General features: G+C 43.9%; 1 protein-coding gene across 6 annotated transcripts in view; it reads right to left on the reverse strand.

The window, feature by feature from the left end:
• Window positions 1-15,407, reverse strand: part of VPS35L (VPS35 endosomal protein sorting factor like) — a 115,611-nt gene that overhangs the window by 71,899 nt on the left and 28,305 nt on the right. For all 6 annotated transcript variants that reach the window (XM_038540214.1, XM_038540213.1, XM_038540212.1 and 3 more), the window contains 5 exons: window positions 15,152-15,236; window positions 10,523-10,582; window positions 2,598-2,694; window positions 1,834-1,881; window positions 495-588 (listed from right to left, as the gene is read on the reverse strand). In XM_038540214.1, the coding sequence (XP_038396142.1) occupies window positions 495-588; window positions 1,834-1,881; window positions 2,598-2,694; window positions 10,523-10,582; window positions 15,152-15,236 (384 nt within the window). The remainder of the gene's footprint in view (window positions 1-494; window positions 589-1,833; window positions 1,882-2,597; window positions 2,695-10,522; window positions 10,583-15,151; window positions 15,237-15,407) is intronic.

Raw genomic sequence — 15,407 nt, forward strand, 5'->3', positions numbered from 1 at the left:
TCTGTAGCCTTCCATGGCTGGGCCACACAGACCCTGACGCCTGTCACAAGGGACAGACCACCCCCACCAACTCGCACCCTATGCCAATTCTTCAATGGAAGAGAGAAACTAATAAAACAATCCAATCCAAGACAAAGGGAAAGCAGATTTCAAGTCAATGAAAAGCAACCTATCAGCCAAGAGGCCTCAGGAGCCTCCCTCCCAGCAAGAACTGGAGGAAACAATTAATTCTGAAAACCAGTTCATTTGTAAGAAGATGACCTCAAACGCCCCCTAATTAGAGTTATGGTAAATGGGTCTACTTTAAAATTAATTTTTAGAAGAAATCCTACAGTTGTGCTTTCCGTGGGAGAGCTATGCTCTAAAATTAGCAGCGAATGAAGTCGTTCTTGTAGTGATTTGCAAGGTGCTGGGGAGGGAGAAGCCTACATGAAGACCTGAAGAGAGAGAAAGCAGCCCCATCTGTGAGCAAGTGGGGACCCGACGTGGCCTACCCGGCACAGATAGGCCCTGGCGTACACTGACACCAGTGGGTCTCCGATTCCGCGAATCATACACGTCAACCGGGGCAGACATTCTGAAATCCCCCTGTGGGAAATAAAAAGAGGGCAGCATTATACTCCATGTGAGAACTGTCTGTTCTCTTATTTTTAAAATAAAGATAAAGCTACACTTCCTCAATGCGGGGGGTGGGAGGGCGGAAAATCAAGTTTCAGAGACAAACCAAGGCCAAAGTTTGCATTTTCTAAGGCAATGTAACAATCATCTCTCTCTTTCTGGACACAATTCATTCACTGAATGGCTTCTGTCATCTTCACCATTTGCCCAGTGCTAGAGTCTGACCTTTCCTTTTTTGCCTGTTTGAGGTCCCGTTTATTTTATTAATTTAACAGTTTCTGTCTCCCAATTATTTTCCATCCTCTGATCCACTCCTTGATCTTCTTGCTGGAGCTGTATTCCTCTGGCACAGACTGTCTCCTGCCATCCCCCTTCCTAACACCCAACTCCTGGCACCTCAGGCTGACGTGAGTGATACCCCATCAATGAGAATTGTGACTGATTTATTTCTTCTGCAATATGGGACTCTGCCTCGGCATTATCCACCCCAAATAGGGAGGCAAAATAATTTAGCACCAATGTTAGCCCTAAAAACTGCCCCAGGTACTCTTCGATCCAAATCACATTTGGGACACATTCTAAAACCAATAAAACTCCTTCACTAGGGAGCACTGTGAGTTGGTCCCTGGCTTCAGAAGGTTTATTACCTATGTGCTATTTGATATGACCTAATGTTTTGTCGGCCATACAGAACACAGATCTGGTTTCCCTGAGCCCTGGAAGTGACGCTCGAAACAAGGCCCAAGGTAACCCAAAGTAGCATGGGGCTCAGGGGCAAAGGCCCACCATCTTCAGCAGCATCAGCAAACACTGAGCGTGGGCCCACTATGTGTCAGGAACTGCTCTCAACAAACCCTCACGGACCTCTTTGTATGGCCTCATTCACAGAGGAGGAGACTGAGGATCAGAGATGCTGAATAACTTGCCAAGACCACACAGCTCCTGAAGGCAGAGCCAGGACTCATCCATGAACCACTCAACCAACTTCTCGTAGCTTGAGTTTTCTTCTCCATAAGATAGAAATTATAATGAGTTCTACATTATCAGGTTTCCATTTAGATCAGATGAGAAAATGTATGGAAGGTGCTTAGCACCAGCTCTGCTACACAGTAAGTACTCAGTGAAGGACAGCCGCTATTACATTACCATTAGCATGTGCATTAGAGAAATTTTTCTGGAAATGTTATGGTTCTAGACATTTAAGAAGAACCTTACATTTTGGAGAGGAACTTGTTACACTTCAGGATAGATGCTTCCACGTAACTACAAAAATATTCCGTTAAGGAAGACATTTTCCAGACAGCCTATTCCCTATGGCAAAAAGACTAGACCACTCAAGAGCAGAACCAAGCATGACTTCAGGACAGGCAGCCACAGTCTCTCACCAGCCCAGAGAATTACCTTGCCTAACAGCTTGTGGTTTCCATTGTTGGCTTTCAAAGTTTCATACTTATTTAAAATAGACTTCAGAAAAAAATTACATGCTGATTCACGGTGGTGTGCTCAAGTTTAAACTGTGTTTTGAGCATTTCCAATCCATGCTTCATGGGGAAAGAATAAACTTTAAGATAACCAAGATTCATTTGTGTATAAGTCAAACTCTCTGTTCTTCAAAACTGGCATCTGTGCAGAGAAGCCTGACCCTGTTCTTTTCAAGTTTTGGGAACCAGAGAAAACACATAAAGATGAAGCATTTTAATTGAGAGAATTAATGTGGGAATGTTCCTCTAGGAAACAAAAGCCTGGTACATGGCATCATATTCAAAGTAAGAAAACAGGACACTGTTTGGGGAAGGAGGAATCCAATGGGCTTCGACAATGTGGCTGGCCCTGGATTTCCAGGCTAGCAACCGTAACGGGACCAAACTTGCAACAGGAATTTCAGGGCATCCCATCACATGGCTTCTATTAATGGTACAACTCTTTCAGCCTATCTCTAAAATCATTAGACCCCCCCCCAAAAAAAAAAAAAAGGATACAATCTTGGAATGAGTTCCCTGATGGAAGCAATCTTGAAAAACCAATTTAAGCATGTTTCTTTGGCCGTGTCATTTACATTCTCTGGAGAGAAGTGATCTGCAATACAAAAACAAGACCCAAATCAGTCCTGCTAATTCTTCGAATCTGTTACAGCTGCTACAGGTCCTGAGAACGGTACAATGGAGAAGAAGGGGTAGCCTGTCCAGTTCTTCTAGCTCTTTCCTTCCAAATATTATTATTATTAGGAAACAATTGGTGACAGTGATAGCCCACATATGAGGCTTTCCAAATGCCACTCAGACATCAGGACACCTCATCCCTACAACATCCCTCTATCATACACTTTTTTTTTCTTTAAAGACTTCATTCACTTGAGAGAGAGAGTATAAGCAGAAGCAGACTCCCCAATGAGCAGGGAGGCCCAATGCAGGGCTCGATCCCAGGACCCCAAGATCATAAACTGAGCCAAAGGCAGACATTTAATCAACTGAGCCACCCAGGTGCCCCTAATTTTTTTGTTTTTCAAGATTTTATTTATTAGAGAAAGAGCACATGCAAGAGAGAGACAGAGAGACCGAGCTAATTCTTCAGATCTGTTACAGCTGCTATGAGTCCTGAGATAGAACATTACAATGAAGAAGGGGTGGCCTACCCAGTTCTTCTGGTTCTTTCCTTCCAAATAATATTAATATTAATATTATTAAGAAACAATTGGTGACAGTGATAGAGGCAGAGAGAGAAGGAGAAACAGATTCCCCACTGAGCAGGGAACCCGATGCAGGGCTCGATCCCAGGACCCTAAGATCATGACCTGAGCTGAAGGGAGACACTAAACTGAGCCACCCAGGCACCCCACCATACAAACTTTTATTTACTCTTTGCCAGATGCAGAGATCAAGGTGCAGAAATGGTTAGGGCACAGAGCAAGCAAATATCAGAGCTGCAATTCAACCCAGGTGGCCTGGCTCCAATACCTTCATTCTTAGCTCCTGCCTCTAACACAACCCAGAGAGTCTTGCTATACCCACCAGTAACTACACAATACAGTTGGGAATTCCAGATGCTTTAGAAACCTGCAAGTAGGGACATCTGGGTGGCTCAGTGGTTGAGCGTCTGCCTTCAGCTCAGGGTGTGATCCTGGGTCCGGGGATTGAGTCCCGCATTGGGCTCCTTATGAGGAGCCTACTTCTCCCTCTGTGTATCTGCCTCTCTCTGTGTCATAAATAAATAAATAAATAATAAATAAATAAATAATCTTTAAAAAAAAAAAAAAAAGAAAGAAAGAAAGAAAAGAAACCTGCAAGTATAACAGGACATGTAATCCAAGCTTGTGCTCTAAATATCCCCTGGGCCAGACCAGTAAATCAAAGCCCTGAGGTGAAAAACCTGCCAGTCAAGCTGCCAGCTCAACACTTCCTCCAAACTTGAGTCATCTGCTGGCAACACCACCAGCTTCCCCCATTCTCTGTTCTCTTCCTTCAGTCATGGACCTGTCCCTTTTCTTCTGGGTATCTGGTCATCACAGCCAGGTGTGGACATGCCACCAAGTTCTGGCCCCTAGATACAAGCCCCTAGAAATGCAACTTCTGAGAAATATCTAAGGGAACACCTCCCCCTTCCTTCCTCCCTTCCTCCCTTCCTCCCTCTCTTCCTTCCTTCCTGCTGGCTGGAATGCCAATGCGATGCTGGAGCCTCCATCACCAGCTTGAACCATGAGAGCAACACGACAGAAGTCATGATCCCTGGCCCTAGGCTGGCTACCCTATCAGTCCCAACCTTTTTATGACATGTATCTTAATAAAGAATCGAAGAGAGTATGGAACAATGAAAACAACAATCAACCCACCCCAACCCAACCACTCCGCCCAGGGCATCTGGGTGGCTCAGTGGTTGAGTGTCTGCCTTCAGCTAAGGGAGTGATCCTAAGTCCTGGGATGGAGAGTCCCACATCGGGCTCCCCACAAGAGCCTCTCTCTCTCTGTCTCCTATGAATAAATTAAAAACAAACAAAAAAACACCCAAACTCATCACCAAGAAGGCCACTGTGGAACTCTTGCATAGAAATGATTTCTTCTAAATGATTTCCACATATTAGATCCCCACCACCGGATGTGCTTTATACTTTTAGGATTCAGTTAAAAAGGGGGGGTTGCTGGCTGTCTCAGTCAGTAGAGCATGCAACTCTTGATCATAGAGTCAGGAGTTCAAGTCCCACATGTGGCACAGTTTGCTTACAATTAAAAAAAAAAAAATCAAAAAGGGAGAAGTTAGTCATTTTAGAAGATCGCAAACAAACCCTAGCTTGCAGTCCTCATCTTGTGCACAGAGTCATTTTTCATCCCCAATCCTGCTTTCTGCAACTTGATGGCACACAATTAAGGTGATCAAAACTCCGATGGAATCAGCAAAAAGATAAACCTCCAGGTACTCCCTGGCAGAGAACCGTCACTAATCACAACTGCAGATATTTTGGAATTGCAATCTCAAGTATTTACCTTATTTTTGGATGCTATAGAATGCTTCATTCATTCAAGAACCATTCACTTGCCAGTTCCAAAGGGAAGGGAATTATGATTTCCCCTTTCCTGCCCTGAACCCATGCACTTAAAAGTAACTCCCCGCCCCCCCCCAAGTTCCAAGAGATCCAGACAGGAAAAGGGTTATTCTTAAATTCATTTGTCAATCATGCCTTGTGGAAAAAGGATGGGTGGGATTAATTTCCCTTCATATGACTGAATCATGGGATCTGAAACCCAAAAGCAAAAGTAAGTCTCTGAGGTCAATAAAATCCCTCACTTTACAGATGAGGGACTGGAGATTCAGAAGTGAGCTAGCATCACCATAAGGTATAAGCCACCAGCCCTGGCAAATGCCTCGTCTACTGAAGCCCATGGCTGGACGCTGGGAGATCCCAGGGGTATAGCAGTGCAAGCTGTCCCGGGTTCCACATCACCTGTAAGCTATATGATCATCTGCACATGCCAGTACAAAGGCTTCAGGCTTTCCTTCTAGCTTAAGAGATAATTTAAGAGAAAACTATGTTAGGTAGGACTTCAAAATCCTATAGCAAGGGATCCCTGGGTGGCTCAGCAGTTTAGCACCTGCCTTTGTCCCAGGGCATGATCCTGGAGTCCCGGGATCAAGTCCCATATTGGGCGGGCTCCCTGCATGGAGCCTGCTTCTCCCTTTGCCTGTGTTTCTGCCCCCCCCCCGCCGCCCCCCCCCCCCCCCCCCCCGCCTTCTCTGGGTCTCTCATGAATAAATAAATCTTTAAAAAAATAAAAAATAAAATCCTGTAGCAAAGTGGGGTGCTGGCTGGTTCACACAACTCTTCATCTTGGGGTCATGGGTTGAAGCCCCACTTTGGGTTTAGAACTTACTCAAAAAAACCAAAGTTATTTAAATTCTTGTAGCAAAGTAAATCTTACATTCTTTTTTTTTTTTTTTTTTTAAGATTTTATTTTTATGTATTCATGAGAGAGACACAGAGAGAGAGGCAGGCTCCATGCAGGAAGCCTGATGTGGGACTCAATCCCAGGACTCCAAGATCACGCCCTGGGCCAAAGGTAGACACTGAACTGCTGAGCCACCCAGTCATCCCAAATCTTACATTTTTATACTTCATTTGCTGAACACAAATGTCTTAACTAAAAGTAATATTCTAGGCTCTCAAGAGTTAACAATACACAAGACAGACCCTGTCCTCATGAAGCTTATATTCCAGTGGAGAGAAAAACATAATAAACAGTGAAAAGAATAAGCAAGCAAGCAAACAAATCAGGTAATATCTAGTAATAGCCAATACTATGAAAGATATAAAACTAAGTATTAGGCTAGACAATGACTTGAGGGTACAATGTCATTACACAGGATGGGCAGAGAAGACTCTGGCAGAGGTGGCATTCGAGCAGAGCCCTGAAGTGCAAAAAGAAGTCTGCCGTGTTTAGATGTAGAGGAAGTGTATTCCAGGAAGAAGAAACATCAGGTGCAAAGGTCCTGAGGTAGCTATGACCTCCAGATGGTCAAAGAAGAAAAAAGCAAGCCAATGGGGCAGGCAGGCAGGAGAGAAGCAGGCACTGTATGCCAAACCATACAGGGCTGCAGCCTCGGTAAGGAGATTGAGAGTTTTCCTAGTGCAACAGTAACTCCCTGAAGGGTTCTCAGCAGAGGAAGGGCCTAATGTGACATGATTTATACTTTAGCACTTGGGCTGCTTACATGGAGAACCAATTCAGAATGTGGAAATTAATTCACAGACTTCAATATAACAAAGAGCTGAGATGCTTCTTTCTATTCCCACCTATTTTTCTTTTACACTGGTTCTTTTGTCAACCTTGAACTTCTGTGGATATCTTAGGAGGAGGGAGACCAAGGAATCTAGTTCTCTTTCCTTTGCCAAGTTGGCGACCCAACGAGTGAGAGGTCTCTTTACATAACGGTGCTTATAGGGATGTCATCTTAGCATGCACGTGAAAGGCCAGGTCAGCTAGGGACGTGCTTATCCAGATGCAGCCAACATCAGCCATGGGGAAAAACTGGAGATGGGAATGCTGACAACAACCACAACATCATAAACCCAAGATATCTATCCCATGATGGAAATAAAGTTACTTTATCATGTAGGGTGGATGGTCTCTCCACGCATATGCTGGATTAAGAAACGGTAGGGGGAAACCATCACCTACAGGGATATGTACGTTCCCTGACCCAAAAGGACACCAGTATCCTTCCTTCTAAACTCATAAAATAGGTATGCCTTAGTTAAAATTCCTGAAGGTGAAGGACACAAAAATTTAAGTCACCAGTCAGAACTTGATTCAACTGGAAAGAATGAGCACACCTGCCACCAGATTTCTCTCTGTACATAATCTCTTTAGGCAGGATTCCACACAGATTTCAAAAGCTTTCTTCATAAATATTGCTAAGAGACATCCCCAAAATCACTGACATTTTTTAGAGAAATTTCCCCTTTTCCCTCTCATGTTCTTAGAACCAAAGAACACTACATGCAGAGGAAGATTTTCACTGAAAGAAGAAAAAAATTACATTATTTTCAAGAAAAACAGAAGCCTGATTTGCATCGCTCGAGGGAAAAAAAAAGTATTGAGGAAGGAAGGGTTTTAGTGATAAAAGTGCTAATTAACAAATTTAGACAAGGACTAGAAATGAATAGATAGTCTACTATCTTGAACTTCTATAGTTTAGGTAGGAGGTTGTTAGTAATTTTTCCTTAATTGGCTCTAAAATATTGTTTGTATACTTAGTGAAAATTAGGAGGAAGGAAAATTATTGTAAATGCAAATTCAAAGGACTCTGGGGGGGTTAGACAGGTAATATAAATATTATGTGGTTAGGTGTACAACAGTAGGAAGGAGTAGATTGTGTATCAAAAAGCATTTTAAAAAATACTGTTGGAGGGGCGCCTGAGTGGCTTAGCTGGATAGGCGTCCAACTCATGATTTCGGCTCAGGTCATGATCTCAGGGTCCCGAGATCAAGTTTCAAGTCAGGCTCCATGCTCAGCAGGGGGTCTGCTTGAGATTCTCTCTCCCCCTCTTCCTCCCCCCCCCCCCACCAACTCCCTGTGCTCACTCACTCTCTCTCAAATAAATAAATCTTTGGGGGGAAAATGCTGTTGTGGGGCGCCTGGGTGGCTCAGTTGATTAGGCACCTGACTCTTGATTTCAGCTCCGGGCATAATCTCAGGGTTGTGAGATCAAACCCCAAGTCAGGCTCCATGCTTGAGATATTCTTTCTCTCTCCCTCTCTGCCCCTCCTTCTGTCCCTCTCTAAATAAATAAATAAATAGAAAAAAAAAATAAAAAATAAAAATAAAATAAAATAAATAAATATTTGGGTGGGGGGAATGCTGTTGTAGGGGCAGCTGGCTGGCTCAGTCAGTATAGTATGCAACTCTTGATCTTGGGGTTGTGAGTTCAAGACCTACATTGGATATAGAAATTACTAAAAAGTAAAATCTTTAAAAAAATATATTATTGTAGCCACAAAAAACATCTATTTGGGTTTAATTTTGCTTAGAGGCAAGCATTTACTGCTGCTGACATGGCATACAAGTTGGCAAGTTTAAGTTAACTAAGTGTACCTAGATCTATTCCCAAATCCTTAAAGCTGAGAGAGAAGGCCTTTGCACTCAAGCTCCGAAGCTGGCCCTGCCTACCCCTCCAGACTCCCTGCTTCCCAATCTTTTTTTTTTTTTTTTTAGATTTTATTTATTTATTCCTGAGAGACACAGAGAGAAAGACAGAGACATAGGCAGAGGGAGAAGCAGGTTCCCTGTGGGGACCCTGATGCAGGACTTGATCCCAGGACCCCAGGATCACGCCCTGAGCCAAAGACAGATGCTCAACCACTGAGACACTCAGGCATCCCACTGCTTCCCAATCTTGAGATGCCTTAGAACACGGGAGGGACTGTTAAAAACATCACACATGTGATGTGGTGCAGGGGAGGGTCTAGAACAGCACCATCCAATAAGAATATGATGTGAGCCATGTTCAAAGGGATAAAACAAATTTTAATAAAATGCATCATTTAACTCAATTCATCCAAAATGTCATTTCAACATGTGATCGATTTTAAAAATCATTGGTGAGATATTTCATGGTCTTTTGTTTGTATTAAGTCTCTGAACTCTAGTGTATTTTTAATACACACACCACACCTCAGTTTGGACTGGCCAGATCTCAAGTGCCCCCCCCATGACCAGTTGCCACCATGTTGGACAGCACAGATCCAGCACAAAAGCAAGGCTCCCACTAGCTGGGCAGGGCCATGGCAAGTCTTTGGCTCTTCCCCATGGGTTTGCTCATCTGATACAAGATGACTCTCCGAGCCCTAAAGGTATAAGGAGTTCTGTCTCTTTCTGAGAAATAGCTATATCAAGTCATTTTTAAAATAACAAATACAAAAAAATAAAATAAAATAAAATAAAATAAATAAAATAAAATAAAATAAATAAAATAACATATACAGGGACACCTGGGTGGCTCAGTTGGTTAATTGTCTGCCTTCAGCTCAGGTCATGATCCAAGGGTCCTGGAATCGAGCCCCACATTGGGCTCCTTGCCCAGCAGGGAGCCTGCTTCTCCCTCTCCTCCCCACTCATGCTCTTTCTCACTATCTGTCTCTCTCTCAAATAAATAAATCTTAAAAAAGTAAATAAATAAGATAACAGATACATAGATGAAGGAAAGAATGAATATGCGAACAGGTCAATTATGGGTTACTGTCGCTGATGCCATCATCTAGCTGAGAACCGGAGCAGCTGGAGCAAGTTCATTGTTGTAACTTGTATAGATAAAAAAATGTTTCCTTACAGCAAGTCTAGGAATCTGAAAGGAGGGGCGAGAGGTAAGAAAAGCTGCTGCTGAGAGTTCCATGTTGCCAGATAAATCATCATTTACATGACAACAGAGATTCACTAAACAAGTTGTTACATAATAACCCCCTGAGAATTTTAAATGCATTGGCAATAAATTTAATGCACACATCACTTATGCACAGATTGTAAATTCAAAGTATCTGTTATTGATTTATTTGACATTGTTCTTTAATATGGAGTCCGTTTCTGCAATTGGCTTCTCAGGAAAGATATAAAGGAAGAAATGTCAAGCAGGTGGAGGAATTTAGGTTGGTATAAAAGTTCAGCTGAATCTAGTTGTAATATCTTCATTTTCGTGGATTCAAATTACTTGCCCAAATTCTTAGCCAGGCCATTTAAAAACCATCTAATGTTTTTAGAAAACAGAGACGATCAGAAATCTGCAAAGCTGTTTCTTCTACTTTTAACACACGAAAAACAAAACAAATCTTATACCGAGTCTCCATAAATCCTGACTTGATAGAAGCCTTCTAATCACAACTCCAGGGGCAGAGTGAAACCAGTAGAACAGCTATGACATTACCTGGTAAGACGCTGCGGTTATCCACACACATGGAGAAGATGCGCTCATACACGAGCTTTCCTGGGGACAAAAGGCCATATGGCGTTAGCATCACTCTCTTCAGGAGCAAACGTTAAATAAACGTTTGTTAATTAGGGACAGAGATGGCATTTCCCAGAGCACTTTAACTTATGATAGTATGCTGCCACCCAGTGGGACAAATTTTAAGCAACGTTTCTTTTGTTTATGTTTTTAATAAAACGAGGGGACTTGTTCTTTCTGTGATGCAGGAAAGTCATCCTTCTCCCCTTAGGGTGGGAAGCTTACAGCCAAAGGGACCACAGGTACCTCCATTCACTCAACACTGAACAGTCACGTTATGCTTCTAAGTCAGAGGCTGCAAATGGGCAGCCTGTGCGTGGAAACCAGCCAGGGGTCCATTTTGTTTGGCCCACAACACCAAGGCTCATGAAATGCTTTAACATTTTTTTTAATTAGTTGCCAAGAAGGAAAAACTTTCATTCATGTGAAAGACCAGGTTTCCTGCTTCTTCACAAATGATATGCCAAAGATGGCCCATCTCCCTACAGGACAAAAATGAGCTACGACAGATCAGTAACCGCCACTCCAAATGGCATATGTAGCACCCAGTTTGTCCCCATCTCCACCACACTGCATCTCAGCAACTGCCTGCTTCACTCAGGTATATGATCTGCCTGAAGCATCAAAATTTGAGATTCAACTAGCAAGTGCTAAAAGGGTAGAAACTTGTGTCTGTTCTGTTCACAGATATATCTTCAGTACTAAGATCAGTGCCCGGCATACCATGGATGCTCAGTATTTATTAGATGCATAAACAAACATATTTCAGGTGATGTGGGTCATAGGTCACTGCTGCAACTATTAAAATCGCTGCTGTAGCTGAAAAGCAATCATAGACAATGTATAAACAAATGGAGGTGGCTGGTTGTGTTCCAATAATAATAAAACTTTATTTACAAAAAACAAGTGGGCAGGGGCATCCCCGGTAGCTCAGCGGTTTAGCACCACCTTTGGCCCAGGGCGTGATCCTGGAGACCTGGGATCGAGTCCCATGTTGGGCTCCCTGCATGGAGCCTGCTTCTTCTCCCTCTGCCTGTGTCTGTGCCCCTCTCTCTCTCTCTGTGTCTCTCATGAATAAATAAATAAAATCTTAAAAAAAAAAAAAAAAAAGAAACAAGTGGGTAGGGTAGATTTGATCCACATGTCACCCCTTCATCTAGCACTAAAAGCTTTATTCTGTCTGTGGTACTGTGGAAAACGCTATCAACATTGAAGGGATAGAAATTATAGTTCTATTCCTTTCCTGGAGCCTCCCCAAATTACCTTTAATGTCAAAAGTATTTCCCTGAGCTCGTGTTATTACCCCCCCACCCCCCACCCTATGATCCCATCATTCAGGGAAGCAAAGAATCACACATGGGAAAAGAGACAGGAAGTTCTAAGAACATGGAGTCAAATGACTTCACCAAGAAATGACACAAGGCTAGTACAAAGGGCAGGAAGCCATCCAACAGAAGAGAAGCCATCCAGATGCCTCTCCCAGTATGGAGTACTTACGTTACAATTACATAAAGATACTTGTTGAAAAGGCACATTGCTGGTGCCCACCTCAGAGCTAGCGAAAAATAGTATTTTGTAGGGGGAGGACTAGCAATATGAATTTTGAATAACCTTGCTAGGGAATTCTTACATACACCCAAGTGTGAGAATCATGGATTTAGACAAGCACCATGGGTCTCTGAGCTAAAATTTGCCGTGGGTGTGGGAATCAGGAATCCCTAAAAATAGTAACAAGCCTCCCTCCTCCCTCTGAACCACACTGGTCCCTAACCTCAGCTAAACACTCAAAGCACCTGGGGGGCACCTGAAAATAGGCTGGTGTCTGTGTCTGTCCCTAGAGGTTCTGACAGAATTGATCTAGGGTGCAGCTTGACCACTGGGAGTGTTTGGGGGGTTTTTTTGTGTGTGTTTTTTAAGATTTTATTTATTTATTCATGAAAGATAGAGAGAGATAGGCAGAGATATAGGCAGGAGAAGCAGGCTCCCTGAAGGGAGCCTGATGCAGGACTCAATCCCAGGGCCCCGGGATCACGACCTGAGCCAAAGGCAGAGGCTCAACCACTGAGCTATCCAGGCGCCCCTGGAATTGTTTTTAAAGCTTCCCAGGTGTGCAGCCAAGGATGAAAACCCCTGCTCTATACCATCAGCTCAACTGAGAAGTTTCCAGGAAGCCTCAAGAGAACAAACTTCAGTTTTCAGAGCCACTTGCCTTTTTCCCCCTGGTAGGAAGTGTTTTCCTTTACCTGCAGCCAAGGGCCTCCTCTCTGATGACCACAGAACAAGGTACTGGACGGTATACAGTTTTACCTTGGGCCATCACACAGCAAACCATGCTGGGCAGCTGTGTAACCTCTCACCTGCTATGGTCCATGGACCAGACTGAAAAGCACAAAACACCTTTACTTCCTCCATAAGAAGCCCACCACCCCTCTAAAACCACAAGCAATTTTTATACTTTACGTTCATATGCTAAGAGGCCTTGAACTACAAAATCATCTTTGGCCAAACGAGTTTGGTGAATTTTGTTTTCCTTTGTTACAGTAATAGACAATGGTCTTGAGAACTAACACCCAATCCTAGATTTACTGCCTTTCCTAACTTGCCATCTTATGAATCAAAAAACACTAAAATAAGTAAGTCATGGCAGTAGCAGCCACTAACATTTTCTGAACACTTAACTTTGTACCAGAGACTGTTCAAAGTCACTTACACTGATCCCGCCAGCAAGCTCTTGGGAAAGGAAAAACAGGACATGCTTCCTATGCATTCTCTTAATTAATTCCCTCCAAACACCCCCAGAGGCAGGACCTATAATGCCCATTTTACAGGGGAAGAAACCAAGGCTCAGGTGTACGCGACTCAAGAACAGGAGACACAGGCATGGGACAAAGGCCAGCTCTGTGCTCGGTACTTCTGGAAGAGCTCCAGCATGAGCCTTCACCTGTGCACAAGCTCAGAGCCACGTCCCACAACCCTGCCCAGCAACCTGGGTTAGTCACATCAACCATTAAGCACCTGCCCGCACACCATCAAGCAACCTGCCTACAGAGTAGTGTTACAACCCTGCATGTGGGAAGGATCTCAGCGCTCTGACCTTCCACCCAAGTGAGGCAGATCCCCACTCCTTTTGTAAAAGGTGAAAAACGTGCATTCTGTTCCACACAGAGCACAACAGAGTCTCCTGGAGCACCTGCAGCGGTGCTGCCTCCCGATCCTGAGGAATGTTATTCGCCACCACATCCTGACTAGAGCACCACTGGGAGCACTGTCTGGAAGTGGAGGAAGGAGAATGGTGTTGAAAGCTGGTACCTCATTTGAATGTTTGGTTTTAAAAAAGAAAAACATCCCCCTGATTCAAAATTCAAAAAAAGGCTTCGGTAACGGAGGGAAGTTTCTCTCTGGCCCATCCCTATCCACCCCACTGCCCCTGCCGGCCTCTGTGGGCTCCTGCTTCCATTCAATTTCTTGGACAAATTCCTTCTAATTGTTCTTCAGGCAAACCAAAGTGAATGTGAACCAGTATCCTAATCTCTCCTTTCTTACACAAAACAGAATATACTCCATGGCTGTTCTGTGTCTTGACTCTTTCACGTGACAACATAGATACCCTGGAGATCTCTCCACACTGGAACATGGAGCATGTCCTCACTCGTTCTTATGGGCTTCCTCTGCTCCAGGGTACCAATGGACCATCATTAATTTAACTGGTCCCCTACTGATGGCCACTTGGGTTGTTTCCAGGGTTCTGCTATCACCAATGGGATGAGTTCCCAGAGGTGAAGTTGCCAGGTCAAACGTACACACATTTGTAATTTTCACGGAAAGCAAAATCTCCCCTGTGAGCCAAGTACAAGAGAAATAAAACAGGTCTTTGACTACAGAGAGAACTCAGGGGATGCCTGCATGGCTCAGGGGTTGAGCATCTGCCTTCGGCTCAGGTTGTGATCCCAGGATGATGTTGCAAGAAGCCGCACGAGAGCTGCCTTGTCAGTCCAAGCACGAGAGGACTGTTGGCTTGAGCTCAGGTGTTCCCAGGGAAGACTGATAAAAATGGACAAAGTGGAGAGAGACCTAGGAGACCAAAGAGTGGATTGGCAGACCAGACACAAGGTACAGGGGAGAAGACTCTCAGATTTCTAGCTTGGGCGCAGGGTGCTGCCATTCCCTAGGACAGAAACCCACTTGGGGTGCTGGGAAGGGAAGCTGAGTTCAGTTCTGACAAAGTGAGTTCCAGACACTGTGACATGGCAAGGGATGGGAGCGGGTTTAGACAGGATGTGTGCTTCCTCCCCCATCCCTCCCACCCCACCCTAACTTCACTCGCTTGCTTCACTAGCCTATCAGAAGCTTAGAAAACACATAATTTAAGATTCTCTCAAAAACAGCACCCTTGTTACTGACTGGGGAGCAGCGGGGTGGCTTGATCTCCCTTGTGTTTCACTCAATTACTTGAACCACAACAGAAATTAAAGCAACAACACTACCACTCAATGTCTGGCAAAACAAATGTATTTCCTAGATTGGAAGATGAATAGGACTAGTACTTACCAAATGTATCGAGTATGTCGGTGATAAGGACAAATTTGCTTGGGTAGAACTGAATAACACTTGTGTCCGAAAGAAGCTTTGAACACTAAAAAAAAGAGAAGTGAAAAGGAAATTCACTCTGTCATGTCGGACTTGGTTGCAATGCTCCAGGCCTGGAAAATTCATTTCTACAAACTAGTGCAGGTGTTTACCATGTGCCAAGCCTCATGCAAGACACTGGAGACATAATGAGAAGCAAAACCACTGTCCTCTTGAC

This window comes from Canis lupus, chromosome 6 (assembly GCF_011100685.1).
Source record: "Canis lupus familiaris isolate Mischka breed German Shepherd chromosome 6, alternate assembly UU_Cfam_GSD_1.0, whole genome shotgun sequence".
NCBI classification, from domain to species: domain Eukaryota; kingdom Metazoa; phylum Chordata; class Mammalia; order Carnivora; family Canidae; genus Canis; species Canis lupus.